The sequence below is a fragment of the Etheostoma spectabile genome, chromosome 4 (assembly GCF_008692095.1).
Source record: "Etheostoma spectabile isolate EspeVRDwgs_2016 chromosome 4, UIUC_Espe_1.0, whole genome shotgun sequence".
Classification (NCBI taxonomy): domain Eukaryota; kingdom Metazoa; phylum Chordata; class Actinopteri; order Perciformes; family Percidae; genus Etheostoma; species Etheostoma spectabile.
The window spans coordinates 16,244,683-16,262,360 of NC_045736.1; the positions used below are offsets into that span (position 1 = coordinate 16,244,683).

General features: G+C 38.9%; 3 protein-coding genes across 5 annotated transcripts; 2 read left to right on the top strand and 1 right to left on the bottom strand.

The window, feature by feature from the left end:
• Positions 1 to 462: 462 nt before the first annotated feature.
• On the bottom strand, positions 463 to 7,176 carry rrp9 (ribosomal RNA processing 9, U3 small nucleolar RNA binding protein). Of its 2 annotated transcripts, none has more exons than XM_032513102.1 (15): positions 6,934 to 7,176; positions 6,705 to 6,799; positions 6,470 to 6,582; positions 6,312 to 6,379; positions 3,921 to 3,962; positions 3,684 to 3,810; positions 3,433 to 3,557; positions 3,245 to 3,337; positions 3,024 to 3,124; positions 2,795 to 2,929; positions 1,965 to 2,027; positions 1,696 to 1,841; positions 1,351 to 1,430; positions 1,146 to 1,219; positions 463 to 621 (listed from the first exon to the last, which is right to left on the bottom strand). In XM_032513102.1, the coding sequence occupies exons 1-15, from the start codon at positions 7,015 to 7,017 to the stop codon at positions 519 to 521; spliced, it is 1,449 nt and encodes a 482-aa protein (XP_032368993.1). In that variant the 5' UTR covers positions 7,018 to 7,176; the 3' UTR covers positions 463 to 518. The 2 variants fall into 2 exon arrangements, with proteins under 2 accessions (XP_032368993.1, XP_032368992.1); XM_032513101.1 differs by having other exon boundaries at positions 1,684 to 1,841.
• A 139-nt stretch (positions 7,177 to 7,315) lies between these two features.
• On the top strand, positions 7,316 to 10,691 carry LOC116687604 (uncharacterized). Of its 2 annotated transcripts, none has more exons than XM_032513105.1 (6): positions 7,316 to 7,601; positions 7,937 to 8,083; positions 8,177 to 8,333; positions 9,157 to 9,332; positions 9,554 to 9,782; positions 9,905 to 10,691. In XM_032513105.1, exons 2-6 carry the CDS (start codon positions 7,976 to 7,978, stop codon positions 10,099 to 10,101), a joined length of 867 nt encoding a protein of 288 aa, XP_032368996.1. In that variant the 5' UTR covers positions 7,316 to 7,601; positions 7,937 to 7,975; the 3' UTR covers positions 10,102 to 10,691. The 2 variants fall into 2 exon arrangements, with proteins under 2 accessions (XP_032368996.1, XP_032368995.1); XM_032513104.1 differs by having other exon boundaries at positions 7,321 to 7,601; positions 7,907 to 8,083.
• A 266-nt stretch (positions 10,692 to 10,957) lies between these two features.
• si:ch211-213o11.11 (probable G-protein coupled receptor) lies at positions 10,958 to 16,369 on the top strand. The gene is made up of 2 exons (XM_032513103.1): positions 10,958 to 11,491; positions 13,923 to 16,369. The coding sequence occupies exon 2, from the start codon at positions 14,035 to 14,037 to the stop codon at positions 15,313 to 15,315; it is 1,281 nt and encodes a 426-aa protein (XP_032368994.1). The 5' UTR covers positions 10,958 to 11,491; positions 13,923 to 14,034; the 3' UTR covers positions 15,316 to 16,369.
• The last annotated feature ends 1,309 nt before the right edge of the window (positions 16,370 to 17,678 follow it).

Genomic DNA, 17,678 nt, shown 5'->3' on the forward strand with positions numbered 1-17,678 from the left:
AAACTAACCAGGCTTATCATTTTAATGTGATTTCTGATATAACATTGACATCAGCAATAGTAATTAAAAGGATTTTAGCACACTTATGAAGTGTAAATTGTATTAATTGATAGAATTACATTTTACTGTAGCTAACAAGTACAATTTATTTTATGCTTGCCTGTAGAGTTAATTGCAATTTATCTTTCCATATAAAAAATGTGTAAAACATAAAAATTGGATCATAAGATGTAAGACATTAGTCTTTGTTAGTTTAGCCAGGATGTGCCTACGCCTACTTTACAGCCTTTTCTCACTTTTCTCCAATCCAAACACAGCCCACTTCGCTCACGCTGCTGACTCCTTCACTCAAGCCACAGGAGGAACTAGCAGCAAATACCTCTATAACCTGCATATATGAATATAGGTTAACATTTCGGTTTTTATTCTCAAATAGAGGATAACAAAAATAAGATACATAGGCAGTTTTTAATCATTTAATTTACAAAATAAAAGACCCTTCCACTACCAACAGTCCACTATTCAGTCATCTTGGCTTCCTCTGGATTTGGAGATTTCCTTTTAAGAGGAATAACATAGATCCCATTCTTGGCCTCTTTTAGTCGCCACCATCGACCCAGCCTGCAGATAAAAACAAACAAAATGTAGAAGCAGAGGTAACAGACACAAACAGACTACATCATCCAAATAGCATTTGAAACAAAACCTTAACAAAAAAAAGAAGAAAAAAAAAAAGATACTAAACCAAAAAGATAAAGAATTATAAACTTTTATGATCCACTCTCCTTTGTCGTTTCAGATTGTTTTGTATGTTTTAAACGGATCTACCAACAGTGGTTGTTAACCTCTTCTAGCAGTGCCTGAAACCCTTGTGGAAAAAGTGAATCAAAACAAGACATTGAAATTATAGCAAATACCACCCAATATTTAAAATGTCTGTGTGGGATCACACAATTTCAAACTGATCACAGAATTTGTTACTGGAACAAATTTTGATTTCACCTGTGAAAAAGGCTGAGAAACAGATTAACACTGCCATCTGGTGCACGTTTCAATTACTGAAAATGAACCTGCACTGCAATTTAGTAAATCGATAGGACCTCTATAGACAGTTTCCATGGAAACATGACCATAAGTTCAGTTACCTGTGCTCCTGTCCAACTCCTGCTACCAAGAACTGACCGGAGCTTGAAAACTTCAGACTGTTGATGAAACCAGACTGAGAGAGAAAGCAGAGGAAGCGACACAATAAGATATTTTGAGACAGCTGGTATGGATGCCAGGAATGCATTTTAAAGAATGTGTATAAATATAAAAAATAAATAAGAGATAAGGAGAAAGTAAGCTTACCACAGGCACACTGAATAGAGGCTGCAGCCCACGGTAATTCTGGCCACACTTCCACACCTGTACCTGTGAGTTGTGTGAACCTACACAGAAGAAACCATGGTAATTAATTGACATCACTACAGACAGAACAACTTAAATATAGCTATGCTAAACATAAATGCATCAACTGTTCTACACATGGAGTTTTCCTGACACTTAAATTTAGGACCAAGTTCATTAATTGATTAAATTTGCATTCATAAAAGACAACTGTGAAAAGGTTGAATTGAATGCGTCCAGCACATGAAGTGAATGTGTGCAAGATAATAAAAAGCTGGTAAGGAGTACCCTCACAGCCAGAGGCACCTGAGGCGACTGTATCAGAGTTCTGAAGCGCTGCGACCGAGGCGACCCAATGAGGCTGCTCCAGCCCTGCATCACCATGGCGACCGTGAGCCTGCTTTACTGTGCAGAGAGGCTTCTTCTTGTTGACACTCCACAGAGACACAGAGCTAACGTTGTTCAGAAAATTGAGAGAGGGTACAGAAGAGAAACACAAATGAATGTTAGATTCTGGGAAAAAATAAATAAATAAAAAATAAGTAAAATATGACTAAAAACCGCTAGTGTCTCACCCATCATCAGCTCCTGTTATCATGTGCTCCTCGTTTATGAGCTGGATACAATCAATTGAACCCCTGTAGGGAGACACAATAGTCACAAAGAAAATGATGTCAGTCTAACAGGAAATGCAAGACATATAGATGAATATTAGAGATGTAGGATTATTTATAAAAGCTAAACATTAGAAAACAAGAAGGCAAAAAGGAGCAGTCACAAGACAACCCTTGACACATTACAGTTAGAGATGTACCGAATGCCAATTCTTCAGCAAAGGTGTTGGTGCAAAGCACACAAGGGTGAAATTTATTCAAACCATTACTTTAAGCTAGTGAAGGCCAAGACCATACACGTCACTCATAAGAATTCAACACAGGACATCTCATTGTTTTTAGCGGTTATGTTCCTATTGTTGTATTAAAATTTCTTCCATTTGACAGTATTTAACGAACATAACAAAAAATAAAGACATATGTATATTCAAAAGTTAATTCTTAAGACTATTTAACATTCTGCATATATCAATTACATGCACACATAATGAATTATAAATATACTGTATGGCATTTGAGTGACAAAAACTGGTTACATTACTGGGCACTGATCTGAGTTTCTTACATTATCACCTCACTATTTTTGATTGTTTTAAACCCTTCACTGCTCACTTGGGAAAAAGCTTTAAACTTTGAAAAGTAATACTTCCTAAATTGAAAGTATTAAAATGTGCCTCTAAATAAATTAATGTAATGTGCAGTGTTTTCATATGGAACTGATAGAAGACAAGGCATAGATTCGAAAGGTGCAAACAACGAGACACAAAAACAGAAAAAACAGACGGACTCACTCGTGGCCGTGGAACACCAGCTGAGATTCCTCGGCTATCTTCCACACCCGCACGGAGCGATCTCTTCCTCCTGCAGTCACGCAGCACTCACGGCTCAGACTGTCCAGTCCCGTGATGGCGTCCTGATGCCCAAAGCTACAGCAAGTCACAATCACAGTTGAATTCACACTTTCAAAACAAATGCAAGGGGTTCAGAGTGAGATAAATTATTTTCCGATTAGCTACTCACAGAGTTTCCACATACGCATTCTCGTCCACATTCCAAACCTTTATTGAGCGATCATGAGAGGCGCTGTACAGATCATGAGTTCCCTTCCTGAACGAAAGACCCTGAGAAGGAACATACATTCAATATGATTCAAAGGATGACCTCAGCACTGCAATAGCTACACAACTGGTAAGATAAAAAAAAGGTATTCCATTCAACGGAAAGAAAGAGGGAAAACGTACTGAAACAGGCCCTTTGTGTCCTGTGAATTTGTATAGATGTTTACATGTTTCTGCCTCCCAGATCATGATCAGTTTGTTCACGTCTCCAGTGGCCTAAAATATGTTGAGAAAGAGGTTCCTGTTACAATGTGATGTCACATTTTGGCAAACTACTGGCCAAAGCAGGAGGCTGAGAGAATACTACTTACCAAGTATTTTCCATCTGATGATATGGCCATACACAGAATATGCGCTGTATGACCAACATGCCGATCCTCTGTACCTTTCCTTCCGCCAGGTATTGTGTGCAGTTTCTTACCAGCCACAACATCCCCTGAAGAAATAAGAAAGACCATTAACTGAAACTACCAAATCAGACCATTAATCTTATTTTCCACCCATGCAAACATCTCTGTAGTATCATAAAGAATGGATTTTCAGGATTTTAATATATACTAACACTTAATGATAGAGCAGTCTTTGGCAGCAGAAAAGATGAACTTGTCATCAGAGCTGATGACCAGACAGGTAATTGGAAGTTTGTGTCCTCTTAACACCCTGATTTCTGAAGCATCAGGCGGCATGAGCTAAAAGAGAGACCAGAAATTAAATAAAAAGTCAGTCTGCTGATAAACAACAGTTTTCCCATATTAGGATACACTGTCGAGATTCAACAGATACACATCCTCATACTTACATCTTTGGCAATAAGCCGCTGAAGCTTTCCTTTTTGTTCAAGCTGAGGGACAAATCACATACACAGCAAAATCAACAACAGACCAGTGAATGGCAATTGATCTCACATTAAATCCAAAAACAAATAATGCGTCTAAGATCAAGGACAAAGGTTTAGCTTGGAAGCTAAGTGAGGAGACACAAAGTCAAACCCCAAATAACATCCAATACCCCCCATCCAACACTAGCAAAACCAGGGGTGAAATAATTTGAAATAAAAATGATATTGCTGCAAACACTAATTCATTCATGGGACCCGGTTGAGCAAAACATTTGTATGTGCTCAAAGATCCACATAGCTGGTTTATGTTGGCTGTTTTATAATTTAATGATCAAATTTAAACTACACATTCAAAAAGTACAGGGATGGGGTGGACAGCGGCAGGATAATTAAAAGTGAGGGGGTAATGTCTCATGTCCATTGGCAATTACACGGATGACTTTGCCACAATGATGTACAGTACAGGCCAAAAGTTTGGACACACCTTCTCATTCAATGTGTTACCTTTATTTTCATGACTATTTACATTGTAGATTATCACTGAAGGCATCAGAACTATGAATGAACACATATGGAATTATGCACTTTACAAAAAAAGCGTGAAATAAATGAAAACATGTCTTATATTCTAGTTTCTTCGAAATAGCCACCCTTTGCTCTGATTACTGCTTTGCACACTCTTGGCATTCTCTTAAAGAGCTTCAAGAGGTAGTCACCTGAAATGGTTTCCCAGCAGTCTTGAAGGAGTTCCCAGAGATGCTTAGCACTTGTTGGCCCTTTTGCCTTCACTCTGCAGTCCAGCTCACCCCAAACCATCTCAGTTGGGTTCAGGTCTGGTGACTGTGGAGGCGCAGCACTCCATCACTCTCTTTCTTGGTCAAACAGCCCTTACACAGCCTGGAGGTGTGTTTGGGGTCATTGTCCTGTTGAAAAATAAATGATGGTCCAACTAAACGCAACCCGGAGGGGATGTTGCATGTCGCTGCAGGATGCTGTGGTAGCCATGCTGGTATAATTTTGAATAAACCCCTAACAGTGTCAACAGCAAAGCACCCCCACACCATCACACCTCCTCCTCCATGCTTCTGGGTGGAAACTAGTCATGTAGAATCCATCCGGTCACCTTTTCTCCGTCGCACAGACACATCGGTTGGAACCAAAGATCTCAAACTTGGACTCATCAGACCAAAGCCCAGATTTCCACTGGTCTAATGTCCTTTCCTTGTGTGTCTTGGCCCAAACAAATCTCTTCTGCTTGTTGCATCTCCTTAGCAGTGGTTTCCTAGCTGATATTTGACCATGAAGGCCTGATTTACGCAGTCTCCTCTTAAAAGTTGTTCTAGAGATGTGTCTGCTGCTAGGACTCTGTGTGGTTTTCATCTGGTCTCTAATCTGAGCTGCTGTTAATTTGCGATTTCTGAGGCTGGTGATTCGGATGAATTTATCCCCAGCAGCAGAGGTAACTTCCTTTCCTGGGGCGGTCCTCATGTGAGCCAGTTTCAATGTAGCGCTTGAGGGTTTTAGCGACTGCACTTGGGGACACATTCAAAGTTTTTGCAATATTCCGGGCCAACTGACTTTTATTTCTTAAAGTAATGATGGCCACTCGTTTCTCTTTACTTAGCTGATTGGTTCTTGCCATAATATGAATTCTAACAGTTGTCCAATAGGGCTGTCGGCTGTGTATCAACATGACTTCTGCAAAACACAACTGATGGTCTCAACTCCATTAATAATGCAAGAAATTCCACTAATTAACCCTGACAAGGCACACCTGTGAAATGAAAAATATTTTAGGTGACTACCTCATGGAGCTCATTGAGAGAACACCAAGGGTTTGCAGCACTATCAAAAAAGCAAAGGGTGGCTACTTTGAAGAAACTAGAATATAAGACATGTTTTCAGTTATTTCACACTTTTTTTGTTCACTACATAGGGGCGGCTGTGGCTCAGTGGTAGAGCGGTTGCCTGCCAATCGGAAGGTTAGTGGTTCGATGGCCCTGCAGTCCCACGTCAAAGTGTCCTTGGGCAAGACACTGAACCTTGAGTTGCGCATTGGAGTGTGAATGTGTTTATCTGATGAGCAGGTGGCACCTTGTACGGCAGCCTCGGCCACAGTGTATGAATGTGTGTGAAAGGTGAACGTTTCCTGTATTTAAGTAGTCGTTAAGACTAGAAAAGCGCTATATAAATACATTACATTTACATAATTCCACGTGTTCTTTCATAGTTCTGATGCCTTCAGTGATAATCTACAATGTAAAAAGTCTTGAAAATAAAGAAAACTCATTGAATGAGAAGGTGTCCAAACTTTTGGCCTGTACTGTATTTTAATACAGAAAGCACTCTTACCACATCTTCTTGAAGTCTTCCAGCAATGAGATCAGTCTCAAATGAGTCTTCTTCTGCTTTATCTTCCTCTGGTGAATTCAGATCACACAATACATATTTACAGTCATATAAGTCAAGTTAGACCTCTAAGTTATGCGGTTTGGATAATACAAGCATACCTTCTTCCTTTAGCTGTTCGAGGTAAAGTTTGGCTAATCTAAGCTTCTTCTCCTGTGGAGTTTCCTCATAATCAACCTCTTCATTGGACTGTCTTTTTCTGGGCACTACAGGACTGAGCGATAAGAAACAAAAGCACAACAAATTTACAACTGCCGTGTTAGTTCTGTGCTTTAAAATCGGGACCAAACATCGGTCTTCAATACATAAGCCCAAGTAAGCACATGAGAAATGAACCTCTCTGTCTCAGAGTCGCTGGAAATCTCTTCATTGTGTTTGGAGTTGGGTTTCTTGGCTCGTAGTTTGCTTTTTCCACCGGAGTCCCCATCAGCCTGCAGCAGGACAAAGAAAACGGAGGGTTTGTAATGGCATACAATGAGGGACTTGAACAACAAGCTCTGGTAAACCTGCTGGTTTGCTAACCTTACTCGGATTTAGCTTACTTGCTAACATTCAGCTCACCTACCTTTCGTTTCACCACTGCTGTATTTTTCCCCTTTATGGCAAATTTGGGTTTTTCTTTTTTCTTCATAAAGAAAGGCGAAGACATTGTAACACGCGACAAGCAGCGTTTCAAAGTAAACTGTATATATATAGTTAACTCGTTAACTTTCTTAAAAGCAGCAAGTCAACATAGAACCCACATGGGTACACTGCAACCAAACTAGTAAGCTGAAGTCACGTTCATAGACCGACGGCTATTGGCTGAGCTTCACAGTTCCTCCAGAGCGCCCCGCCTTTTCTTTCAACTCGGAATTTCCATTGGTTCGATCAAGAATTTAGATGAGCAGGAAACTGTACTGAGGTTAAATACTTCCCTCGGGGAATAAGTTTTCGCAGCTTTGTTCCGCACATAATTGTAAAAAATATAATTTTCACAACACAGTAATCTTTTACAAATGTGTACCATGCACACTAAAAGATAAATGCAGGAGAAGTATTTCACACATATTTAACCGAAAACGTTTTGCGCGGCTGTTAAAAATTAGCCGTAATTACATCAGGATCTATGTACTGCACTACTGCAGTAGTACTACTACTTCCTCTACTACGCAGTATTTGCATTTACTGTGCTGTCACTGTCCTCACTGATTGTGGTTACAGTGTATCCGTGAATTAGAGCTGAACGGCCAGGTGAGCCTCCTCTGAAATGCCTAACATTATATATCACATGCATTTGATAATGTATCGAAAGACAGTTTGTTTCACTCGTGGCACTAGCTGGAGGCAATCTGGGAGCTAGTAGGAGGGGTTGTGGAGGCAGGGGGAGGGGGATGCGACGTGAACTAACTTTTCATCTTTGTCTCCAAATGACTTACTGTAAAATGAACAGTCAAACAACGTTGAGCGACTAAAAAAGTTTTACTCAAAAGTTTGACTCCATCTTGTGCAGAAAAGCAATGCTTGGTGTGTCAACTGATCAGTCTTTACTCTCCTAGATTGTTTTTTTTAACCCCATGCCACCCAAGAGAGACGCAGAAGCGGGTCCAGCACAACCACCAGTCAAGATGATAAAAATCGGACCTGATGCCCAGGAGTTTGGCTGTGAGCCAATGGAGGATAAGTACAGGATGGCTCAAGAGTCCAGCTACTCGCCTCCTTTTCCAAACAATGAGGTAAGAGATGCTATTTAATTGTGCATAAAGGACAACTTTTATTTACCTTACTACACATGGAATCTGAAAATGTGATTTCTTCTCATTTGGCAGCATGAAACCATTGACTTTGATGAAGAAAACATTGCAAGCCCAGGCATCAGAACAGACACCATCAGTCTCCTCATGAAAATAGAGCAACTGCAGGCACAACTCAAATATGAACGCAGATGTAGAATTTTGGCCGAGAGAGAGCTGAGGGAGCTGAAAGGTGGGTGGAAAAAGATGTCTGTAAGTTAATGAGTAAATATAGCCAGGGAAGGCGTTTAACACGTGTTGGGCTTTTTAAGGTTGATTCTGATATTGTTTGAGACCAAAACAATTCAGACAAAGTTACAAGTGATGCCTTATTATTTGAGTCTGTAATTTTGAAATATTTGCAAGAAGGCTTCAATGGAAAAAACAAACGAACAATTCAATTTGGTAATAAATAAAGGGACGTTTTAATTGTCAATGTAACTAGAGTTGATAGTGTAACCTACATTCTTTTAGCTATGTAATACCTGTCTACAGGCGAGCATACCATTGAACATACTTTGAGAATTAACTCAGGAATTACTGTAAAAAAAATGAATGACTTTTTTTTTTTATCTCTGAATGAATTGTCCTTTTCCAAGGACATTCCTATTGGCCTTGCAATTGGTATCAAACTGCATATTTAATTTCAGGAAATTAATTAGCAAATGTATAATAAAATTACAGACCTGTTAAAAAGTATCACCAAATTAAATGAAAAAGATTTATTATGTTTTACATACCTGTAAATAACACGTATTAAAGGAATTGAGACCGTCTTGTAGACAGATAAACGTATAATGAGCAGTTATATGAAAGATAAAATGTGAAATTGTTGTGATTTTCTAGATACTTTTTTTGGCTTTTGGCATGTCAAGTGTTGTAGGTGGGACGGGTTCTACTAAAATTCTAGCTAAGGCCCTGAGCCTATGCTGGAAACATGCCATCTAATGTTAATTATTGAATGAATAAACTTACTCTATTTCAGCAATTCTAAAGTGGTTTGACACTTTTTACAGAGATGAACACTCTCATGATGCAGATGAGGCACACAGCACATGAACTGCGAGTCACTCTGGATCACGTTCTCCAAGGAGGCGAGGCGACAGCATCACAGCAAAACTCTGAAGATAAAACTGTCTCTTTCCTGGCTGATCCTGAGGATGAGATGAGAGAGGATCATAATAGCTCAGAAGTCAGTGCACTCTATGTCTTCTTATAACAGCAGAATTTTGGGAAGATTGCTCAATTCACTTAAATTCTGTTATCATTGGAGAGCTAATTATCAGTGCTCCTTTTTCAAGATTTTCCTGGTAATAGGTATAAGACAATTTTACAAAAGGGATGGTGTCAGATTTAGACATTAAATCATTTTAAAACTTTCATAGCTAACATTTTTTTCTTCTTTGCCCGCAGGACGATCAGAACTTGTTTTATCTCTCAGAGAATCTTCGTGTTCCAAGAAATCTTTATGAGCGCATTGCAGAAATCGCAGACTTCAAAAAGTACACGTCAGCACTGCTGATGATACTTTTTGACAGAGAAACATTGGCCACACACTCTCTGCAGGGCCGGAGGAACACCTTTACCGGAGAAGATTGCCACAAGCCTCAACTCCCCCCTGAGATCTTGAGAAGTATTATTGGTAAGATAGAGAACATTTTTTAATTTCAAGCACACAGACCTTCTTGGTAGATGCTCATTATTTATGAATGTGATAATGCAAAATGGTGTGATTAAAATAGTTTATTTTGCTTCTTCTTGCAGATCACGTGGCACTCAAATTTGGCGTTGATAGCAGCCAAATAAAAACTGCAATCCGCACAAAGTTGAATAATGAGGACAAACTATTAAAGAAGAGACTGGGTATGGGTAAAGCTGAAAACAAAGCTATTCAAGGCTTTTGCCAAGATGCTTCACTCCTGCCTGAAAATGGAGAAATGAGAAATGATTCTCAGGTATAACTTTTTGTGTCCACCTTCATCTGATGGTCACCATTTTTCATGCCTGATAGAAATCTGTGACAGGTTGCAGTTTTTTTTAATCCACCTGTCCTGTATTGTATTAAATTTTGATTTCTTGTGCTTGAAGTTAGGTAGCCTAATTAGTTATTTAACACTTTTTAGAGTTCTTCGTTTTTTAACAGCTGTGTCGTTTGTGTAAAGTTTAATTGGTGCTCTACCAAGACATTTGACAGCACTATAAAATGTCTCTTGTGTACTCGTCAGTGGTAAAAACAACCAAGTGTTCTTATTTAATTTGATTTAGGAAGTGGTTGTGTCTAAATAACTCTGTGAGTCTTTGAAGTGTCTTTGTTGAACATTTATACTGTTACAACTTTCTAATTTAAAAAAACAGGGTTGCAATTTGTACCCTGTTGATCATGACAAACTGCATTGCACCAATATATACTGTGTTTCTAGAATAGTTTTGTTTGCAGTAGCAAAATACGCTGTAAGTGATAATTAATCTCTTTGCTTCCACAGCATCTATTACATTAGTTCTCTGTTTGTTGTGCTTACCTACGTGAGGGCCAATAAACCCTTAGAACTGATATCCTTCTGTTATCTTAACTCGGACCCTTTCTCACATTTACATACATTTGTTTTCCTTGCAACCAATAGGTGTCAGCGCTGAGCTTTTTGTTACGCTCCTATTTAACCAATGATCAACTCTCAAACTACTGTTTTTAAATGGTTACTATTACTTGAAAAACAATCTAAATCTATTACAAATAATATCAATTCCATTTGAAGAAGATTGTAAATTGGTGAATTGACTGAGCAAATCCAACCAATCCTTCAGTATGTGTGCATATTCTCTGAAGCTCAGTAGAGGAGAATAGAGGAACATCTGTAAAGACGGGCATAGTGGACAGTGTGTGACAGTCACTGCCACATACTGACTGATGAAAGAGAGTGTGTGTGGGACATAGTTAATGTCTGCGGGTGGTGGTTTGATAGAGTCATCTTGTCTTGAAAGATGTGAATTGAACAATCACCAATTGCTGGCTCCTCCCCCGCCTCTTTAGCTCAGCCAACTGCGTTGTCTCAGTGAACGCAAAGCACATCAACTCTCTGTCAGTCTCAGCTCTCCCTTGGGTCCTTTACCAAGTCTCATATGTCTTTGTTTTTTAGGGGCTACTCTACCATTTTTGTTTCCCACAGTTTTTGCATTAGCTCCTAATAGATCTCTGTAAGGTGGATCAGTACTCCTATACACCAGAAAACAACACCTGAGCACTGAGTTTGATTTAAAGGATTCACAGAAGAGTCGTCACCATAATTTGGAACTACTCAACTTTACAAAAGTCAGAGAAAACCTTTTGGAGGAGCTACAGCCAATTTTCAAAATGTAAGCGTTGTTTGGTATGTTTTTGTGTAAGTAAGTGGTTATGGCATTATAAGACTAAGCTTGGATAATGAGTGGGGTTTATATACAGCAATATAAACGCTGACAAAATGTTTAGTACATTTGATAATTAAAAAGAATACAGTAGGCTCCAAATTCCTTAGAGCTTTAGATTCCTAATTCTTTCATCATTTATCAGTTATAAATCTCTGAGGCTAATATTAAAATATACAAATGGCTTGAGAATTACCAACAAACTAGTTCGCGCACCATACATGTGTTTGAGAATGTGAAAGACTGAGGAAAATGTTTGTGTCAACAAAGTTGAAGGTCAATGTTACAAATCATATATTGAAGTCCTGACATTGCAGTCTGGTGAAATTTTGATTAGTAATTAATTTATAATTGTATAATGGAAATCTATAAGGTTAACACAAGGGCCTTAATACGTTTAAGAAACTTCCGAGGTTACTGATGATATAAAGCAGTGGTATCTAAAATAATATTAAAGGCCCTCAAATGGTTACTCATACCTGGACAAGTAGGCTAGAGCCTTTATTGTGATTTAACTCTTTTTTTGGTGGATCTGATGCACTGTAAAATTACAATATTAGCACATGTACATCAACATCTCTGTAAAAGAAATGTACTGCAATTCATCTAATACTACTTTTTACGTTTCTCTGTACAGGCCAAATACTCTAACATGGATTTATGAGGGACTTAAAGACCTGCATAATTCCCTCATTGTCGTTATAATGGAGAAAAAACAGTTAAAAGAGAACATCTATAGTAGAGGCAAAATCCACTGCATGTTTCAGTGTTTAAATAAATAAACTAAAACTGTAAATAACTAGATGCTGAAAATGATGACTAGATGATGAAAATGATCATCCACTAAAAAAAGGAGTAGGAGTAAAACCTGCATGTAGCACATGTTGCAAGAGCAACATGAATGAACAAATGAGGGCACCTTTACATATATGCATGAGAATACATGTAGTCCTTCCTGGGGATAAATCTGACTGCACATGTGGTGTTAATAGCTGTCCACAAGAGAAGATTACAGCAGGGGAGAGCATCAGTGGTTCATAAACAGCAAGCTAGCACAAGTATTTAGGATACAGCATGCTCCATAGTATGAAACCTGATTAAGATGATCAGCACAAGATGGTTACATGTATAGAGTTGCACATGAAAGGCGCTACAAAGTGATGAAAAGCAATAATGCAGAGAAGATATTTGAAATTCAGTTTGTGCATTTGCTGAATTTTGTCAAATTAAAATGTACATTAAACACACAGAATACACATTGAGTCAATGCTTTCTGGTTGGCTTTCACAATAAACTACTCAGTGATCAGGGGTCAAACCTGTCCTGGAAAGACGTCTCCTATTTGATGGTGCTGTGCAGGATGACACTGAACACATACTAATCAATGCAGCCAGTTCCCTGCAGCTGGGCTAAAACAAGCAAACTCATTATCTTACGTTTCAAAAGGATGGGGACGGATGGAGCAAAGACAGGGTGTCCTCCATGAATTATTCCTATTGATCATGTCCCTGACTCACTAAAAGAGAGAAAGCATCCCTTCTTAAACAAATAGATATTGATTTACTTTTCAATACCTTTAAGGTACTGTATGTGTGTGTTCCTTCAAAGGTGAGGATCTCTGAAGGTTTATATTTAACATGTAAGCCTAATTAGACATCAGGCATTTCTGTTTTTTAGCGAGTATTTACTGAGTCTTTCCCAGAACCACTAAACTGGACAGGGCATAAAGGGGAGATCCACTACTTATATATCAAAATATTAATTTACTTATCATGGTAAGTGATACCACCTGAAAAACAACAACTGTATCTTCTGTGGCTCTGGAGGACATTTGTTAAGCCTGATGACCACATAGTGATGTCATCAGGTTACAAACTGGGGGTACAGAGTAGGAAAATTGTGGACGTTTACCAGGCAAGTAAGGTGCTAAAAGTCAAGATATCTTGGTCTTAGCTGCTTTGATTTTGACCATTTGAAAAAAAAATAGTTCTCATGAGTCCCACAACTTTGCAGAAGTGCAGTTACTTTGCTTAAGCACCTGTACACTACCTGCCCAGCACCAAACAGCAAACAGACACCGTAACCAAATAGCTGATAGTGAAGCATTTAGCTGCTCAAGAGTTGGTGGAGACCAAAAACAGAGTGAATATTGGACTTAAAGACATAAACACGACTCCAAATGAATGGGAATGTAGCTCCGTATCTGCTGGATGTGTTAATAGGAAGCTGTTTACTAACATGTTAAAAGGTGCAGCTTGTTTTCGCTGCACCCAAGTGATTAAATATTTAGTTATGCAGGTTAAAAGATTTAATGTACCTTATTAAACAGGATTTGTCATAAATGTTAAAGTTTAATTTCACTTTATTTTCTTCAACACAGGAGCAAAGACTATTTTCTTTAAGTCTGAAGGATGCTACCACCTCATTACTGAACAATGGGGAAGTCCGGAATACAGATGTGTACTTTTACTTTGAAACCTTTGCTATGAATCATGGTGGAAAACAGTTCATTTCTGAACCCTGAGTACAATGACAGCACCTCTGTTTGGGCACCAATGCCCTCAGCTCCCAGCAGACAACTGGGCACCCTTCCCAACCCACAGACACGCTTCAAGGACCTGACAGGGATATTTTTCATGGTGATCCTGAATGTTTTGGCACTTCTAACCAACACTGCTGTTCTGGTCGTTGTCATAAAAGCTCCTCATCTCAGGAAATTTGCCTTTGTGTGCCACCTGTGTGCAGTGGACCTGCTGTGTGCCATCTTGCTCATGCCTCTTGGTATTGTGTCCAACTCTCCATACTTTACTGGTGTGGTGTTCACTATACTGGAGTGTCAAGTTTACATCTTCCTCAATGTAATCCTCATAGCTGCCTCTATCTTCACCATCACAGCCATCAGTGTGGAACGTTACTACTATATCGTCCACCCCATGCGCTATGAGGTCAAGATGACCCTGAAGTTGACTTCAGCCGTGATAGTGATGGTGTGGGTGGCCTCTGCAGTGTTGGCGTTGTCTACTGTGTTTGGGTGGCCATCTTACGGCAGCCTGAGCTCCATCAGTGCTGCACAGTGTTCACTGCACTGGAGCCACAGTGACCACAGACGAGTCTTCTCTTTGTTCTTTAGTGTCACCTGTTTCTGCCTGCCTGCTGTTGTGATTTTTGCTGTCTACTGTAATGTGTACAAAGTGGCCCGTGTGGCTGCCCGCCAGCATGGACCCCTGCCCTTGTGGACAAAGAGTCAAGTGAAAAATCGCTCTGATTCAATAAACAGTCAGACTATCATCATCACAACCCGCAACACCCCAAATAGGATTTTGCGTGACCGGCCTTTTGGTGGAGGTAAAGCCGCTCTCACTCTGGTGGTTATTGTTGGCCAGTTTTTGATCTGCTGGCTGCCTTACTTTTCCTTTCACCTCCATTTGACACTAGATGCTACTCCCAAAATTCCCAATGACCTGATGGAAACAGTCACTTGGCTGGCATATTCCTCCTTTGCGATTAACCCATTTTTTTATGGGCTTCTTAACCGGCAGATCCGGGAGGAACTTTGTAAGCTGAGGCGTTGCTACTCTAACCGGCCAGTAGAGCTGGCGGTCTCCAGCCATGAGGGCTCAGGCCATGAGAATTTTCTGCAGTTCCTCCATAGGACCAGCTGCACAATAGAGACACGTGCAAGTTTGACCACATCCAGTATGAGAAGCACTCTGGATCAAACTGGGCAGACTGGTTTCAGGATACCGGGACAGATCCCTGAAGAGTTCAGTTAGATACGTATTACCTCACTGTCATGCTGTAGCATTGGTAGCCTGCAAGCCTATCACAACTACAAGATAAAAAAAGAAGTAATCCAGAGTGCTTAATGACTGCAATATGTTTGTAAAATGTATTTGCAAACAGTGAAAGCTAACATACAGCACAAGGAAATTAATTGTTTATAAAACTTGACATAGCCTACTCTTATCCTTACATCTAAAGATTATACCTAGAAACAATACTGGAATAGAAAGCTAATATACATTGTTTCTTGAATTATTGTTTCTGTATTTGTGGTAAAACTAGTAGCCATAAAGTTAATACTCCCAGAAGGAACCCTTTGTTTTAACTACTTAAGCAAAGCTAATTTTTCTTCTTATTATTATTATTTTTTTAAAAGTAATGAGCACAAATATCGAATTATACTTGAAGTTATGACAACATAATCAGTAAACAGATCTTCAGGTAAATACTAAATCCAAAGTAAGGGATTTATAATAAGGATGAGAGTGGCCAGTCATTTATTTTTCAGATGTTTAAAATGAAGCTTCTATACAGCAGCAATATTGTTTTGAACAGGTAAGTCAGTGTTTGTCAGTGTTTATTGTACTCAAAAAAAGAGACATATTACTTTTGTTCAAAAATCTATTGTTTCTCATTGCTTTGAATTTGCAAATACACACTGGTTACTTTAATAATTTATGTACTGTAGATTTGAGTAAATAAGCATTCGATCTTTCTGTACATCACTAACAAGCAATATGCACAGTAAATGTTAGCACATTGGTCTGTACTGAACAGATTAGATCCTCAGGGCAACATAGGACTGGCTAGTCAATCTTGTAAAGGAGGTTATTTTCATCAATATTGTTGTATTTTCTGACAGCAGAAAATAATTTACTACACTCACTGTTCATGTATAATCATTAATCTTACAGGGAAAGCATGTTACAGTGAAGGGGCAGCTGGGTGTAACCATGAGATTAACAGCCAGCCTCCCCATTAAACTCCATCACGTGTCCTGCCAAAGAATCATGGAGCTCACTTGCTTTGGAAAATTGTGCCAGCTAAATGCTCTCAAATGTAAAAGGGAAATTCCCATCTCTCTCTCTGATTACAAAAATATTCACTATAAACAGCCATCTGCATTAGCAACACCTGAATGTGCACCATCTCTGGATGTTTGACATTTTTTCTCTGTGCAGAAAAGATTTGTGTCTCTGATTCCTCCTGACCTCCATGTCCTCCAGGTTTCCATTTATAATAGATAGAATACAATATAACAAAATTAATTAATTGTCAGGGCACAACAAAGTACAACAAAATTAAGTATTAATCCTACATTTACTCTATATGGCCTGTGACTAAGACTGAACCCTGTCAACACATGATTATACAAGGAGAAAATGCCATTTCATCAGATGAAGTGGTTTCTCTAATATCCTCTTAATATGTGTACACTGGCAGATCAACAACTGTTGATAATTTCATACATTTACCTATGAACATGACTTACATATCAAATATTGTACATATACAATGATGGCAGGCCTATATGCATTTGTTTCTTTTAAACTGGGTTAAGCATTAGACTTAATAGATAATAGGCGACAACTGAGGAGAGCATGCTGAGCAACATTTTCACTAACCCTGTAAACACATCTAGAGTTATTAACATACTGTGTTTGACTCAGTAAAATAACCACTGCTTTAATGTCAGTCCAGAGAGAAAGTAAAAAAAATTAACAGCTGACTCCCTATGTCTTTTTGAAGCCTAAAACCACATGCACGCACGCAAGCACGCACGCACGCACGCATGGGCGCAGGTTATTTATAGACATCCGGATATGTTAAAAGCATGACAACACAGTGCCATGTGGTTACTGACGGTAAACACATGTAAGTGCTGCGGAGTATCGATGCAACTTTCATAACAAGTACAGACAAATACTGTTATCAAAGCCAACAAAATAAAACAGGAAGCCTAGAACAAGCAGTGATGTATGCACACACAGTGAGCAAATGATATTTCATCTGCATGGAGATTTGTTGTACACAAAGAGAACCGTGCACATACAATTATCTCCCACATCCACAAACACACATAGGCCAACATGTTATCATAGTCACAACAATCATATAAAGAAGACATATTAGTGGTATGTTAAAAAAAGATAACATTAAGTAATTTTTCTATGCTGATCTTCTCATAGGTAGAAAGATTTAACCGTATTCTTAACGTCCACTTTAGTCAACTCCTAAAGGTTGTCTGGAGCTGTTTAACAATTAGCCAATCATTTCAAAAACTTGCTACGCACCCAAAACATTGTTCCTGCATGCAGCCTTTAATTTAAACTTTAGTAATGTTCCAAAGGTT